The sequence below is a fragment of the Nelumbo nucifera genome, chromosome 5, assembly GCF_055504915.1.
Source record: "Nelumbo nucifera cultivar China Antique chromosome 5, China Antique-T2T, whole genome shotgun sequence".
In the NCBI taxonomy this organism is placed as follows: Eukaryota; Viridiplantae; Streptophyta; class Magnoliopsida; order Proteales; family Nelumbonaceae; genus Nelumbo; species Nelumbo nucifera.
Window position 1 is genome coordinate 36,691,800 of NC_142653.1, and position 17,338 is coordinate 36,709,137.

Here is a 17,338-nt window from a genome sequence, read left to right on the forward strand (position 1 = left end):
ACTACGGAAGTTTTTTAACTGTAAAAGAGTTAAAAAAATAACTTGTATATTGCTTAAAAGCAGTAAGTGATGACTCGGCACTTAAGGTCTGTTTGGTTTACGGTCAGAATTGAAATTGGAATTAAAATTTCTTAAAATCAGAATTGGAATGATCTATTCCCATAATTTGTTTGATTGAGATAGGAATTAGAATCAAAATTGAAATAAGCTGAAATGAGATTTCATTCTCAAGGAAGGAAGAGGGAATGGCATTTCAAATAGCACTTTGACCACTGATCTAATTAATTTTAGGATTAGTGGCAAAATTTCATATTTCCAAGCACCACCTTATTGTTGCATGAGATGTAGGCAGCGTTTGATATGTCTTTTCATATAATAAAACAATAAAAAAACATGCACCCAAAACGATACAAAAAGACAGAAAATTAATTAATTTTTAGAAGTTTCAAATGAAACTTAGGCTGTATTTGGTTACCTTCCCCTTCATTTCCATTCCTTTTTTCCTTCAAACCGAACGCTACCTTAGGGATAATACTCCAAAAGCTCGGCTGGCTATTTGGGCTATTGCAAGATCTTTCAAAACTTTCCAAGAAGCACTACAGTCTTTCATGGAGTACGCCATAGTGCTTTAGCTGGTTTGGTCTAATTGCTCCAATTAGATTGTACTTATATGTTGTAATCCGGCTTATTCAATTTGACCACTATATTTGTAATATATTATATTATAAATAATATATATCTTAGTTTGGTTAATCACTTCACTTGTTTTTATATTAGTAAAAATGTACATGCATTTGCACATGGCATTATCTCTAAGATAAAAAACTATTTATAATTTATGGGCAGTTTTTGAATTGGTATAACTGGTCAGTTTTTGGAGTGAGAGTAAATGACATATATGCCCTCTTTATGCCTATTGTATGCTGCTTAGATAAGGGGTAGAAAATGTCCAATGAAAATTCCATAAATAAGGGACATTTGCACGCGACAGTGCCTTCAATGAAACGTGTATGCACGTGGCAGTGCCTTCGATGAAGGTAGATTTGTTTTGTTTCATACTTTCATGCATGTGTTGTGCTTATTTAAGCCTTATCTATCTATTAATGATAAAGTGTAGGGACTATAATCACTATACTTGTTATTTCTCTTTTTAATCCCCATGACACTCTCATCGTAAGGACTCTTTAATAGACCTTTTTTTATATAGTTATAAGCGAGCAGTTTATGAATAGTTATAAGTGTGCAGTTCCTGAATGGTTATAAGTGGATAGTTTCTTAAGTGAGAGTAAAGGACATATATGCTCACTGTTTGCTTAGACAAAGGAGGTAGAAAACGTCTATTGAAAATTCTAGAAACAAGGGGCATTCACTCTTTTATAGGTAGTATAGATTTGATTAACTGAAACTGAATTGATATCTTTAGTTTTTCAAAGTTGTCAAACCAAAATCGAATTGACCAATTTGGTTAAGTGAAATTTTCGATTTGATTTCATTGGTTTAATTCAATTTTTTGGTTTTTGATAATCACCTCTATTTGTGAACAGATCTATCTGTTCATGGACCGAATAATCCAACAGGCTAATCCATTTTTTGTCGGGTTTGGATACAATTTTAAGGGAGAATGACCATTCAGCCCAGGGTTATAATTTTTAGGCCCAAAGTACAATTAGGATGGGTGCCCGTTTGGAATTGATGGCAATTCGGGGGCCGGCATGTGGGGGTTTTTGACATTTTGAATGTTTATAGCTCTGCAGTGAAATTCAGAAATCTGCATTGGGTGCCATACTTTTCTCTAATTTTTAATGCCACGGGCTCCGATTTGGCCTTTTCATAAGATTGACAGAACCAGCTTGTCAAACCGGATTAACCCGGTTCGCCCTTTCTCCTGTGATAGTCGGGCTTCTTATCCGAAATTCTCGTAGATTTTTCGTTTCCATGAGTAAATAGACCGTCATAGTAGGCACCGTAATTTCAACCCACAAACGTTGGCATTTTGGGTACAAATCTTACCTGCCAAATCGTAGGGCGCGTCTTCTTTTTAATCTTTTCGTTGGTCGGAACTCTGAAAGAAGAAGCCCCACTCTCGCGCGTCTTTACAAACGCGCCGACCATGTTGCTGATGGCCCATCAAACGGTTTGCATATTCCAATTGACAAATCAAAGACTCTAAAATAGTACGCGCTTTAAACGTGTAAGCATTTAGGGTGAGTGATTGGAGCGCAGGTGTAAAAGCGAGTGTTGAACCTAAGGCGGTCTAGATGGGGAATACCACCATCATGACACATGAATATGATGGATGATGATGATGATGGTGACGATGGGAGGAGATGGCATGCAAGTCTTCGAGCGGACGAAGATTTGACTTATTTGGAGAAAGCTGGTGAAGAAGGGAACGAAGCAAAATTCAATCCGATACAATTCACATTTGACGTCCGCAAGGACTCTCTCTCTCCTCTCTCTACACTCGCAAACAGAAACAAAGAGAAAAAAAAAAATGAAAGAAAAAACAACTCAGACACAGAAGGAAGTCTCAGAGAGAGGGATTAGATACAGAGGAAGAAACGACTTTGAACGAAGAACAGAGGAGAAAAAACCCTAGGAGAAGAAAAGGAAGGTTATTTTAATAGTTGAATCAATTGAAGAAGAGACAGAAAGAAGAGGAAAAAAATTATTTTTTAATTTTCTGATGATTTGCGTTTCGGTTTTGTTCGGTCGAAGTCGAAGTTTCAGAGTATGTCACTACGGAATTCCAACTCGTGTAAGTTGTATTGTATCTTTCTTTTCTTTTTAGGGTTTCTTTTTCTGGGTTGAGCTTCAGTTTTGGACTTTGAAAGTTGTAGATTTCACTCGTTTGATTATTTGGAGAGTTGGTCTGGTTTGGATTTTATAATTTAGGGCTTGATCGAGGGGGGTTTTGACTGTTGTTTTGATTATTGAATGCTTGTGGTTACGGTTGTAGTGTAAGTGATATTTCATTTCACTGTGGGTTTTTGGTTTTCGGTGTAAAGATAGCATTTTGAGCTTCGGGATTTGTGGGAGAAATCCTGTTTGATTAGTTCTCTTTTATTTTTGGCATAAAAGTAGTTTTCCACTAGGTTTGAGCTGGGTTTATGAGGTTTTCAATTTGTATTTTCCTTTTTTGGGTTTGATTGCACTGGTGTTGGAAGATCGGTTATAGTATTATAACTTTCTGTATTCTTGAGGCTTCTTTTGATGCTTGTGTTAAGGGTTTAGAAGTGTACGGGTTGGTGTTCGTAGGTGCTGCATTTGATTGAAGAAGATCGATTTATTTGTTTATCTTTGGTAAGGGGACGACGTATTGTGTAATGTCATTACGGGGTTCTGTCATCTAAGGATTCGTGATTCATATATAGTGTTGCAATTTCTGGCCAGAGATTGTTATTTCTGTGAAACTGCTGTAGTTATAGAATTCTCAGAGCCAAAGTTTGTTTCTTGGCTTTATTTTTCTTTGTTTCTACTCCAGTTTTCTCTGCTTCCCAAAACCAGTCGATTAGATGCAAGGCCTTTTCAGTATCAGTGCATAATGAGAAATGAAGTCGTTGATACTGGAAACAATTGTTGAGTGAGAAGTCTGGTTTTGTGGTCCTTGTTTCTTAGTTGATGTTTTGTTTGGATCTCCAGAGTCTGAATCTCTAAATTGTAATTCATGCCATTCTAGGTTAAATTTCTCGACTAGTGTTATTTGAAGGCTGTGATTACATCTTTCAAGAAGATGGTGCCGTCGGGGCCTCCGACTCCAGTCGGTGGTGCCCAGTCTGTTGCACCTTCAATGCTCCGAACAAACTCTGGCATTCTAGGAGTCCAAGGTGCTCCAATCCCTTCGCAGACAACGTTCCCTTCTCTCGTCTCGCCGCGTACTCAGTATAATAACATGAATATTCTTGGTAACATGCCCAATGTTTCTTCCCTCCTCAATCAATCCTATGGTAATGGTGGCACTAATCCTGGGCTTTCTGGTACGGGAGGTCTCCAACGTGGAGGTATTGATACAGGGGCTGAGTCTGATCCACTTTCTGGAGTAGGCAATGGCATGAGTTTTACTTCTTCACCTGCAACATTTGCGGCATCAAATGCTCCAACTCCTGGCACGTCTGGTCAAGGTCAAGGGCAACAATTCCCGAACCCTTCTGGCAATCAGCTGGCACTGCCAGATCAACAGCAGTCTCAGCAACTTGAACCACAGAATTTTCAACATGGTCAGCAGACACTGCAGCAATTTTCTGTTCCTCATAACCACCACCACCACCAGCAGCAACAGCAACAGCAATATCAATCAATTCGGGGTGGGCTAGGCAGTGTTGGTCCTGTGAAGTTGGAGCCACAGATGGCTAATGATCAGAATAGTCAGCAGCAACAGCTGCAGCCGTTGCGAAATTTGGGTCCAGTGAAATTGGAGCCACAGCAAATCCAGACTTTGAGAAGTCTGGCACCGGTCAAAATGGAGCCACAGCATTCAGATCAATCATTGTTTCTTCAGCAGCAACAACAGCAACAGCAGTTCCTTCAGATGTCTAGGCAGAATTCTCAGGCTGCTGCTGCCCAGATTAATCTTTTGCAACAACAAAGAATATTGCAGCTTCAACAGCAGCAGCAGCAGCAACAGCAACAGCATCAACTTTTGAAGGCACTGCCCCAGCAACGGTCCCAATTACAACAACAGTTTCAACAGCAGAATTTGCCTGTTAGATCTGCAATAAAACCTGCCTATGAACCTGGGATGTGTGCTCGTCGGCTGACAAACTATATGTATCACCAACAACACAGACCTGCTGTAAGATCTTGTCATTTCTAGAGATGAAACTTCTGTTGGCTGGTTAGAACAAATGAAACTTCCTCTTTTTCTTTTTTTTTTTTTTTTTTTAATTATGCTTCTGTAATGTAGGATAACAACATTGAGTTCTGGAGGAAGTTTGTTGCCGAGTATTTTGCCCCCCATGCCAAGAAAAGGTGGTGTGTTTCCCTGTATGGAAGTGGCCGGCAAACGACTGGTGTTTTTCCTCAGGTGCGTAGTGACAAGTATTGTTGTTTATTGGTGATATTATGCTTCTATTTAAGAAGATTCCCTTCCAGGTAATTGGTCGGTCTTATTGCATTTCTTGTCAAATAAGGTCAATTATTGGAGAATCTTGATTGCCTCTTGAGCTTAACTTAAATTTCATGCTTATATGCTTGGTATAGTATCCTTTAGAAATGCCTTTGTGAGTATTGATAAATTCTATTGCAATGTTCACAGGACGTATGGCACTGTGAAATATGCAACCGCAAGCCTGGTCGTGGTTTTGGTATGCCCTTATTCTTGGTTCTAAAAATTTGACACTGATGTGGCACTTCAAGATTTTCTTGTTATCGTTAGAAATATTTTGTTTCTCTGAAATCCATCTTATGAATCTTTTCTTCTGTTTCTTTTTTTTCTTTAGTTCCACCTCATATTTCTTTTTCTTCTTTCAGAAACAACTGTTGAAGTTTTACCCAGACTGTGCAAAATCAAATATGATAGTGGTACTTTAGAAGAACTCCTTTATGTTGATATGCCTCGTGAATATCAGAATGCACAAGGTCAGATTGTCCTTGATTATGCAAAAGCTATACAGGAGAGTGTATTTGAGCAATTACGTGTGGTTCGTGATGGTCAGCTTCGGATTGTTTTCTCTCCAGATCTAAAGGTTATATGCTCAGACCCTGGCTAAGTGGCCTCACATGTAATTTGACCATTTCTTTCTAGAGGTGTTACTGATCATCTTTGTATTGCTTCCCATTTAGATATGTTCCTGGGAATTTTGTGCTCGCCGTCACGAAGAGCTTATTCCTCGGAGATTGATCATACCTCAGGTAAATCAACTCATGTTCAAGTGCATAATGAGGGTTGTAGTTTGGTGCTTCTTGCTATTACTGTCACAGTGTCACTGTTTTTGAAATAACTGCATCTCTGTAGTCAAATCTTCTGTTCTACTTGAGAATTGATCCAGACAGGATCTTTTTACCTCATGGAAGTAGAGTATCTTGAGTGATTGAGCGTTTGAGCGTTTGAGCTGAGGCTCTTATATGACATTACGCCCCTCTGTCCTTCCATTTCTCTCTCTCTCTCTCTCTCATCTGGTGGTTGTGTTGACTTTGAAATGATTGATATCATTTAATTTCTATTTATTTTATCATATTTAGGATTTATCACTTTAATGGCTTTTAAGTTTTTGTCTGATTGAATTCCATAGGAATAACAACAATAGACCCAGTTTGCTCATTTGCTGATTTGTTTTAACCTTTTGACAGGATAATTTATTCCTATTGTCAATTTAATTTTTGTGTGTGGCTTATGATTTTATTTTCCTGTTAATTTTGTAGATTATTCAGGGCATCTTATACTCAGGATGGTTTTCATTTATTAATACTATGTAATCTGTGGCTCTAGAAATGATTGCACTGGATTGATTAGAAAATGACATTGATCTCAGGCTCCCAACCTGAACCTCAGAATAGTACTACCAGAAAATGAGGAAAAAGCCAGCACTGTCAGGAAAAAGTGCAAGAGAAAGATACTTCACCTCAGCCCAAGCACAGCCCATTGAAAAGGCATTTGCCTGGTGCGCCTTGCATCCTAGGCATGTGCCTTTTCTAAAAGCTTTTATTTTTTCTGTTACATTTTTGGTGGACTTGCATTTTTTTGTAATGATTCATCAGCTTCTGTTACCTTTTAATACTGTTTATAAATTAGTAATGGTTTATTAACATTTAAATAAAAAACAAATACTTTTCAAATGCCTGAAGCCTCTTACAGAATTCCCTTTTTGCTAGTATTTTCTCATTCTTCTTAATGCACGACATTCTTCATCAAATAATATTTGATTCTTATTCCTAATATTACAAAACATCTCTTTACATATGGACAAAAGATTTTGGACCCTTACATGGACTTGTTTAGGCTTGCATCAAGAGGGCTTTATGGAGGTGGAGGGCCAATCTCGTAGAATTAGTAATGCAACATGTTAACATCAAATTGGCTGCCTGAATTAATGCAATTGGGAGAGAAATAAACAGATTAAAAGTTTATTTTTTTTAAGTATAAATAGGTTAAAAGTTTCATATGCTTGAACTGTTGAGTGCTTTAATATGTTTTGTATGTTATGTTTGATATCTACATTTTCACTTTGAATATGTTATATATGTTATGTACTTATGTTTATGCATTTTAATTGAGCTAATAGTTAATTTCTTTTAAAATTCAAGTTTACATTTTTCTGAACTAACATTATTTTTATATTTTTGAATTTTTTAGAATTGTCTACCTTGCTTCCAAAAGGCCTGTTCCTCGGGTGCAAAAACCCCCCTGCACTTTTCTTGTGCCTTTCATTTTTCCCTGATAAATGACATGAATTCATTGAAACTGAAAAATGTCCTTGAAAAAATCAGCAAGGACAAAATACAAACAGCATATGTGACAAAACAAAACAAGCAAAATAAATCAAAACAGAAAAAATGGAAGAAACAGTTACAACCCGGATCTGAAGCCGAAAAGTCCCATTCCAAATTTTCTTTTGAAGCCCCATCCTTGGCAAGGTGATCTGCTATTTCATTAGCACTTCTAGGGATCCATTTGAATGAGCGGTTCATTCCCAAGATTCAAGATCTTTCTAACACATTTCCTAAACTTCTAAGGAATATTGTTGCAAGAATTTATCCAAGATACAATCACATTACAGTTTCACTCTGTTATGATATTATTTAAATTTCAAGGAATATCTTGTGCCTTGCACTCCTAAAACACTGCTTCAGAAGCCCTTCGTCCTATTTGAAGTTGTGGTTTGCTAACATTGGATGGGAGGTGTTGCATTCTTCTGTACAAGTATAAGAATCCTGTATAGTAATAGCATCACCTGATACTTTGAATAATCTTTAGTCTTCCTTAAAGCCTTGCGCTTTGCAAATTGTCATGTCTAACCTCTCTTAAAATTCTTCAGTTATAATGATGAAACCCACTTTGGATCATATTTCTACTGTTTCCTTAATTTGGAAATAATTGTCTTTAGCATTGGCTGCTGATAAAAAAACATGTCTTTCGCAGTGGCGTTCATCTTCATTCTCATGTCATAGGTCAAGGTCTTTGTAGGGGACAGGAAGACCTTTTCAGAGAAGCTGCTTTTTGTGAGCCTCTGATAAACCATATTTCTCGACCCTCTGTCGAATTTTCTATCTATATGGGCTAACTTTGACATGTAATCCCTTGTCCAATATAGACGAAATTCCTGTATCTTTGCAAAATTTCAAGCTCTTCCATGCTGCAAGAGACCCTTGGTTGCAGATTGCTGATAAAAAAAAGGTTGCAGATTCCAAGTTTGAATTGTTCCTAATAAACAATCTCACACGGCATCATCAGAATTTTTCAAGTCTCCAATTAATGATTTGCTAATGTAGGAAGGTATCAATGATGGATACATCTTTTGTCTGTGTTTATCTATCTTTTTACTGATAAAGAATTCATTAAGATGAAATTGGAGGGAAGGAGTAACTAAAGCATCCCATCCTTCAAATTCAACAAGATCCCAGCTTAGTCAACAACCAAAGAAAACAAATTTAAGCCCTGAATAGATCCCTGGAAGAAAAACACCTATCTGACTTGACTCTCCTGAACCTTCCCTTATAAGGTGGATTTCTAGGTCCATTGTGCTCAACCTCCTTCCTAACTTGTTCAGAAGAGATATGACCTCACTCTTCCAAATCATTGAAGAATTTGATCATCCAACAACCTTTAACATCCAAAATCTTTAGACTCCTTTCTAGGTCAACTTTCTGATGAATAAATTCCAAATACACCACAGGATCAAAATCAATATGTACGTCTCTGTCAAGTGCCAAGATGTATGTCATGATTTTCATTGGAGGAAGAATCCTCTTATGATGAATTTAGTGTCTTTCCTGGAGATATGTTGGATGAAAGGGTACTCCTGCATTTCTGGAATTAAAGACTCCCTGTTACTTGCACTATACCCAAATATGTACTTATGTACTTATGTATATATTTATAAAAAAAATGTACTTATGTATGTATGTATGTATGTATATATTTGTTCTTGCATTCTTTAATTGTTGATTCACTTGCCCTAGCAACACATGCTTTTATTATGTTTTTGTTTTTTTTTTTTTCATTTTCTTTTGATGAGGGAACACTTATGGAATTGAGGACTGTTATTGATAGTGTGGAGTGTATCTTACACTGCATGTCCTAAGCCTTGATAAAGGAGGGTTGTGTCAGGTTGGCAGCCGACATCACAACTTTTTGACAAACTCTCGTGAACATGGATCCTGAAGGAAAGTAGGATTCGTGTAGCCAACCTTGTAGAGCTGGGACATGGCTTAGTTGAGTAATTGAGTTGGGACTTGACTCAACAAAATTTTCAACAACAATTTTCTTTTATATTTTTAATTTATCCCTATTGTAATGGTTCCATTAACAAATCATGTTGGGAGTCTGGGATGATGTGTGTGATGTGGCGGATATTTAACAGTCTATCCTTGATTAATATTGTTTCTGTTCTGCAGGTTAGTCAGCTTGGTGCAGCAGCTCAAAAATACCAGGCTGCTACTCAAAATGCATCGTCTAATTTATCTGTGCAGGAACTACAAAATAACTGCAATATGTGAGTCACCACCCTCTCTTATTTCCTTGTGTTAGTGGTTGAACAGTTTTTTATGATCAATAGTGGGTTTTTTTTTTTTTTTTTTTCTTTTGATGAATTATGATCAATAGTGGTTGAAGAGTTGTCTACTACCACTGCTACTGATTTGCTCTGGAAAGTTGGTTTTACAATGGTATCATTTCATGCATATGCTGGATTTAATATTAGAATGTCCTCTTTCCAAATGAAAGAAGAACATAGATAAGAAAAATCTGAGTGCCCTGAATGAGGGGAAAGTTTGTAAGCTCATTCTTCATGCCAACTCACTGTCTAATTTCTTATATGTATTCCATCTAAATATCTTTGTATTCTTCCAATCAGGTATTTCTGAAGTTTTATTGGAAAGGAGCAATTCTTTCACAACTATTGCTTGTATGATTGTGTATGTTGTTATATTTGTATTTTCTTCTTGAGTGCAGACTAGAGTAGAAAATAAATCCATACCTTGGCCTAATTTTTGGGAATATGTGACCCCTGTATTGGTGCTAATGCTAAATTGGCATCCAACAATTTTCTTCTCAAGGTTCTTTGTTTCTAAAGAAATTCATGATTCTGTTTTTTCGTGATTCCAGTATTTTTTTACATACTATATTTTTGACCTTTAACTAAACTAAAATTTTGAGCTTACCTAAACTAAAAGGATTGCATGTAGTGCTCTTTTGTACCAAGCTCCCTTGTTTGCTCAGCATTTTAGACTGCATTAATCCAATCGAGATTCACTTTATGATGTCAATGAATAAACTCTTTCTCTCTCTCTCCCCCTCCCTCCTGCTCCCTCTCTCTCTCTCTTTCTCTCTCTGCTGAATGCCAAATCTATTGTCCAAGGGGAAACCTTCAAGGTGAAATATGTAGTGAGTCTTTTTTTTTCTTTTAATTTTTTTTTTTTGAGTTTCGAACTCTGAAAGTTCTTCTTCATCCTTTTCTTTGCCAAATCCTACTTTTTCTTTTTATTTTTTGGATTTATAACAATGAAATCTGGTTTGGCTGTATATTCTGTATATGGCCTTTGTGCATCCTCTCATCTACACCTTTTTTGTCTCTTTTTGCTAATGAAATTATCTCCTGAAAGAAGCTTTGCAAGGAAGGACAATACACATCCTTGAGGTGTAGAGATCAATAAATAAGAAGTTATGCAGTAAAATCACCTCCACTCCCGCCTCCCTCTCCTCACCAAAAAAAAAAAGAAGGAAACAAGCTGCTCTGTAAATTACTTCTAAAGTTTTCTCTTTGAACTCTGCAAGGATTGCTACCTATCCATCATCACCTCTCATATCCTTGGAAGAAGGTCCGGGATGTTCTTTCTCCTGATTTGCCCAAAGAATGGCAAATGAGACTCTACCCAGTGACGTGTGACCTCTGAATCCAAATGTATGTCAAAATCTTTAGATATACAAAAAATGTGCTCTTTTTTTTTGACCAAAAGGTAAAGTATAATTGTATTAATGAAAAGGTCCTTTGTATAATGAAAAGCTGTACAAAAAAGCCAGAAGGACCTCAAAAGAAGGTCATCCTCAAAAAATTACAGTCAGAGGTAACCTCTTTAAAGTCAGCAAGAATACACAACCAATTTCTAACAAAGCCTAAAGCCATATTGATGACTTCTTCTTTCGAAGAGGATTTGAGATTAAAAACCCTGCTATTCCTTTCTGTCCATACTGCCCACAAAATTGCTAAGGGAATGGAAGACCAGCACCTCTTTCCTTTCTTTGTCATTCCTTGGATCTGCCATGCATCCTGGCAAGCTTTAACTGAGGAAGGCATGCACCATGCACCAACTTAACCTCAAACTTCTTAAGAAGTGGTTCCAGATTTTTGTAACAAAATTGCAGTGTAAAAACAGATGGTTTATTGATTCTGTAAACACACGACAGAGGCTACACCTCAGATAACTACAGTTAAAACCTTTCTTCGTCAACATCTCTTTAGAGAGACACTTCTCTAAAGCTGCCACCCAAACATAGAACTTGACTTTGGAGGGTGCCACAGTCCCCCAAATAACCCAGCTAGGGAAGAGGGATTTAACTGAAAACTCCCCACTTCTGTTCCATCTCCACATTAGGGAATCCTCGGATTGCAGATTCAACACCTGAGACTGAAGCAAAGCTGGGAGATTTCCAACCTACTGAATCTCCCAGTCATTGAAATCCCTTCTAAAGGCTGGAACCCAGCATATAGCATTGTCCCTTAACACAAAGGTATCAGCTACCATTGCCTCTTTATCTTCAGTCAGACTGAACAGGGTGGGAAACAACTCCTTAAGAGAACTCTCCCCAGTCCAGGGACCCAACCAGAACCTGATCCTTCTCCCATTCCCAACTTTGAAGCCGGTTCCCCTTCTGAACAGGTTTGAAGCTCTGCAGATTCCTTTCCAGACTACATCCATAAGTCGGCTAAGGTAGACCACTACCTCAACCACTGTCATCAAACCCATATTTTTCTGTTATTACTTTCTTCCAGAGCTTATCAGGTTCAGCATCAAACCTCCACAGTCAGCTTCCTAGCAAAGCTAGGTTGAAAGATTTTAGGCTCCTTATCCCCATACAAAAAACGTGCTCTAAAAATGATTAAACACAAAGACCATACTCCATACTTTTTGGTTTGTGTGCTTTGAGCATAACTACCAAATACTTGTTCCTGCTGTTCTTTGTAGCTTATAGAACTATTTCAGGATGCATTTTGTTGCTGCTAAAATTTTCACCCATGTTTTCTTCCCCACCTACATACCTCTAAACTACAGTTTTCTCCATCCCAAATCACCAATATCCTCAATAAACTTTTGTGCTTTTACTAGCTTATTTTCCCTCTAATTTCCACTTCAATTTCTGCTTCTCCATTCAGCCCACCATAAATTTGTTTTTAGGATTTCCTCTTTTGGTTTTGTATTTTGTCTATCTTGGGGCTTGAGATTCTTTAAAATTTTCACTGTAATGATTGACAATCTTTGTTCTCAACCTCAGCTCTATTTCAATCAAGACTGTGAGCTTGCCTTAATATTTGTGGTTCTGCTTCAGGTTTGTTGCATCGGCTCGTCAACTGGCAAAAGCTTTGGAGGTGCCATTAGTGAATGACTTAGGATATACAAAAAGATATGTGCGATGCCTTCAGGTATAAGTCTAAGTTATTAGGGTGGATATCTGTCACTTCTAATTTGGTGCACTGCTATCTTTTTAGGAAATCCTGTTTACACTATGTTGGAGTATTAGGTTTGTAAGTGCACAAGTAATGGGATTATTTTATGAAGAAAAATTTATAGCAAGAGAGTTATATAATAATCCTGATTGGGGCCTTTCTTGTAATTTTTGATAATCTTAACATTGATATTGAGTCTCTGATTAAAAGAGAGGGCAATATCAATGATGATGGAAAGGTATGATAGCGGAAGAACTTTAACCAATAAAAATCCCTCGTGAGTTTCGATGAGTACCAGGCTACCAGCTAATTGGGTACCACTTCTATAATTTCAGTTGACTGGTTATGATATTTAGATATTATGCCTTTCTAGTATCATAGTTAGAATCTTTGGACAGACATTGATGTGTTATATTGATGGATTCCAGTTGCTTAACTTCACAACATATTTGTAATTCTATTGCCACAAACTTTGGTTTGTGGTCTTCAAAGTTCAACCAATGAACAACTACCTGAGACTATGCATCCACCACCATAATTCTGATATCTAGCATTATAGTCAACTTTAGGTGTTGTAAAACAGCCATCAACTTCACCATTGTTGGATCCTGAACTCTTACTGGTCTGGAAAAGATGGCTATGATGGTTCTATAATTGCTCTTTAATATTCCACCCATGCCAAAGATGCCAGGATAACCCATACTAGCCATCAAAGTTGACTTGATTTGGTTTCTGCTTGGTGGATACTACTACACTGAAATTGTAGATCTATCTGTATATGAATGTCTCCCATTGCCAGCTCCTAATAATGAATTTCATCTGAGGTGCAAAAGCATCTAATGTTTTTAGCCAATGAACTGCTTTGACCAAAATGTCTTCACTGACTTCCTTTTTAGGACCTTTTTCTGAATATTCTCGTTTTCTTTATTTGCATATTGTTCATAAGATCACTGCCCTTGTAAACTTTAATTATCTTCCCTTGGTAAATGGAAAGTAGATCCACTGCTTGCATTGTAAAGAGTGCCTTTAATTTTGGTAGAACTTTCACTTTGCAAATGGCTTTTACCAGGAAAGCCTGCAGTAATTCGGGTGAGAAGCGAAGGTTTAAAAAAAAAAAGGATCTACAAAAGAAGGTCCCCTAAAATGAGATTTCCTGATTTTGACTTCTCAGAGAAGATCCCCTAAACTGAGTTTTCCTGATTCAAGTCTTCTGAAGTTTCAATGTCCTTTATGCCTCTCCTTGATCTCAACTCCCAGGAAAGTTCAGAACCAAACAAAGTAGGAAAAAGTTTTTTGTTTAACTGAGGACATGGAGTAAATATGTGGAAGGAAACATTTAATGGTCTATTTCCTGATCAAAGGTATTCCAGAATTTGTTTTTTTTTTTGATAATTGAAAATTAATTTCATTAATCAAGTAGAATAAAACTTTACAAGCATTCCTTGGAGAGGCATGAGATGCAGCCTCCCCTAAACATTACAAGTGGTCAGAAATAAAGATTACAAAGCAGCCCAAAATAACAGATCCCTAGCAGATCCTTGTTTAGCAAGATAAACTGGCAAAACATTTGCCTCCTACCCACCCACTGGTATCTACACATTGTGTCTTGTTAACCATTTAAATTTTTTAATTTGATCCCTATAACTCCAAACAATTGAGTCTGTATTTGACAGCTAGCCCACAACCACTTTAGGATCTCCTTCAATTAATTAATAAGTTCTCCACTCCGTGCTGATTAGCAATCTGAATTCCTTTTACTGCAGCCAACGGTTAGCAAACCAGAATTGGATTTCCAAGGGGAGCCGTTTCTTTCCTTGAGTTTGTGGTTTGGGGATCTCTCTCTCTCTCTCTCTCCCCTCTGGAGTTCTTGGCCCTTGTTTCCTGTGGAGCTATATCCTTTATCTTGTTCATTGGATTCAGCAACTTTGTTACCAATGAGAAGGTAAAAGAGAAAGGGAACAGCAAATCGTTTGGCTTTTGTGGTGGTTGAAGGTGACTCTTTGTTAGTGGTGGGTTGGTTAAGGAACATCAGTCGGGGAAGATGAGTCTATAGACAAGAGTTAAGAGAAATCAGAAAGCTTGCAGATGAAGTTGAGGCTTCTTTCAAATGGAATAGAGGGTTAGCAAATGGTTAGGCTGATGGGTTGGTCAAACAAAGGGTGTCTAGAGATCATTTGTATCAGGCAACATTAAATGATAATTGAGGGATGCCCGAGCTCTATGGAGCTGGTGGTTGTAATCTTCAATGATTTCTTATAATTTAATAAAATGTTTTCTTATTAATAAAAAAAGAGAAAGGAAACAGATGGTCATGGATGGATGCACCACTGCTTGGTTTTTAAAATATGGTCCTTACTATGAGCGAAAATGTCTATATAATTATATTTACACTTATTTTTTTTGTGTTTGTTTGTTCTTGGACTAACAAATAATGGAACATGTCTGGTATAAACATTTCTTGTAAGTTAACATTGTTTGTGTTCTTATGGAGTTTGTAATTATTTTTGTATCTTTAATGTTTGAGAAATTTTAAGGTTGTCCAGGCAATCTGATTATGATGGATTGTTATTTCAGATCTCAGAGGTGGTTAATAGTATGAAAGATCTAATTGATTATAGTCGAGAAACAGGAACAGGACCTATGGGTAAGTCTACTGTCTTTCTTTTTCTTTTTATTGTTTTCTTTCTGTTTCTTTTCCTTCTCCCTCCTATTCTCCTTTCCATTTGTGTTTTGTGAGGTTGTCCACCCATGTCTTTTCTGTATCTGGGTAATGTTGGTTCTTCATTTCTCTCTTGTTCTTTGTCAAGAGGTTTCTATTACAATTTCATAAATGATTACTGTTACCAACACATTCTTGTTGCATAGTATTATAGGGAAAATGGTAATTAAGTTTCTTTTTTCTTCAGAAAGCTTGATCAACTTTCCTCGGAGAACCAATCCATCATCTGCACTCCATAATCAAGCTCAACAACCTGAGCAGCAACAGCAGCAACAACAACAACAACAGCAGCAAACGATGGCACAGAATTCTAACAATGACCAGAGTTCGGCCCAGGTTGCAGTGCAACTTGTTGCTAGCAATGGTGTTGTCGGTGTAAATAACTCACACAACATGGCATCTACCACCTCTACTACAAGTACCATTGTTGGTCTTCTCCATCAGAACTCCATGAATTCCAGGCAGGAAAATCCAATGAACAATACCAACGGTTCATATGGTGGGAACACAGTTCAAATACCATCTGCGGGCTCCTCAAGTTCACTACCACCAGCTCAGCCCAATCCATCTTCCCCATTTCCATCACCAACACCGTCAACCTCTAACAATGGGCCCCAGACTTCTCATGGTACTTTACCAGCGGCCACCAACAACCACATAAGTTCTGCAAATTCACCGGCCAATATATCCATGCAACAGCCAACACAGTCCAATGAACCTGATCCAAATGATACCCAGAGCTCTGTGCAGCAAATAATACAAGATTTGATGATGTCCTCCCAGTTAAATGGAGGTAGTATGGTTGGTGTTGGTTCTTTAGGGAATGACATGAAGAATGTAAATGGGATTGTGCAGACAAGCAACAACACCATTCTCAATGGTGGGAATTGTTTAGTAGGAAATGGGATTGCCAGTAACTCAACTATTGGCAGTGTGGGATTTGGCAGCTTGGGTGTTGGAATTGGTCAGAACACCATGGGAACTGGAATCAGAGCTGCCATGGGCAATAATGCCATGACATTGAACGGAAGGGTGGGCATGCCAGCAATGCCGCAGGATCCGGGCATGAACCATCAGCAACAGGATTTGGGGAACCGGCTATTGGGCGGACTCGGAGCAGTAAATAACTTCAATAATCTCCAATTTGATTGGAAACCATCTCCATAGAAAAGCTTGGCAATGTGATTGTCGGTGTTACTTTTCTTGATTAGTTCCGCCAGATCTGCCACTGAACGATGTCGTCTTTCAGTTCGTGATCAATGATCGAGAAATGCTGCTGGAACAGTGCGAGGAATACATGGGAACAGCCTGCCAGTGAGTAAATACGTTTGTTCATCATGGCTATAGTTTCTGGGCTTTCCTTCCTCTTGTGTACTAATTTCAGGGAAAGGGAAATATATATATCTAAGTGTGACCATTGAAACGATATATATATATATGATCCATTACCCTCCTGAGTTTCTTCCACCTCCACGCCTTGTTTACCTGGTATGTGAGAGCGAGCCCCTTTTTGGCAAGCCCCTGTACTTGATGGTTTTCGATTCATGGCTGCTTATCCCCTTCTAACACCCTCAAAATGGGAAATCATGGTCACATTCTTTCGGATATGTATATCCACCTCATCCATTTGGGGGCCATTTGTAACTATCATGTCATCAGTGTGTTAAATTTTAAACTCTCTCTCTCATCTCTGGGTGTGTTGGTTTGCAAGCTGTTCAGCTGGCCTTGCTTTGTATTGGACAATCGGTACAGAAGAATTTATCCAGTTTAATGCGCAAAGGAAAACGGTAATCTTTTCCCA

The 17,338-nt window shown here is 37.8% G+C and overlaps 1 protein-coding gene across 1 annotated transcript; it reads left to right on the forward strand.

Moving 5' to 3' along the window:
• The first annotated feature begins 2,391 nt into the window (after positions 1 to 2,391).
• LOC104606755 (transcriptional corepressor SEUSS-like) lies at positions 2,392 to 17,338 on the forward strand. Its single transcript, XM_010272118.3, has 10 exons — positions 2,392 to 2,758; positions 3,680 to 4,792; positions 4,904 to 5,023; positions 5,255 to 5,303; positions 5,470 to 5,684; positions 5,782 to 5,850; positions 9,553 to 9,650; positions 12,701 to 12,794; positions 15,393 to 15,462; positions 15,725 to 17,338. The coding sequence occupies exons 2-10, from the start codon at positions 3,734 to 3,736 to the stop codon at positions 16,702 to 16,704; spliced, it is 2,754 nt and encodes a 917-aa protein (XP_010270420.1). The 5' UTR covers positions 2,392 to 2,758; positions 3,680 to 3,733; the 3' UTR covers positions 16,705 to 17,338.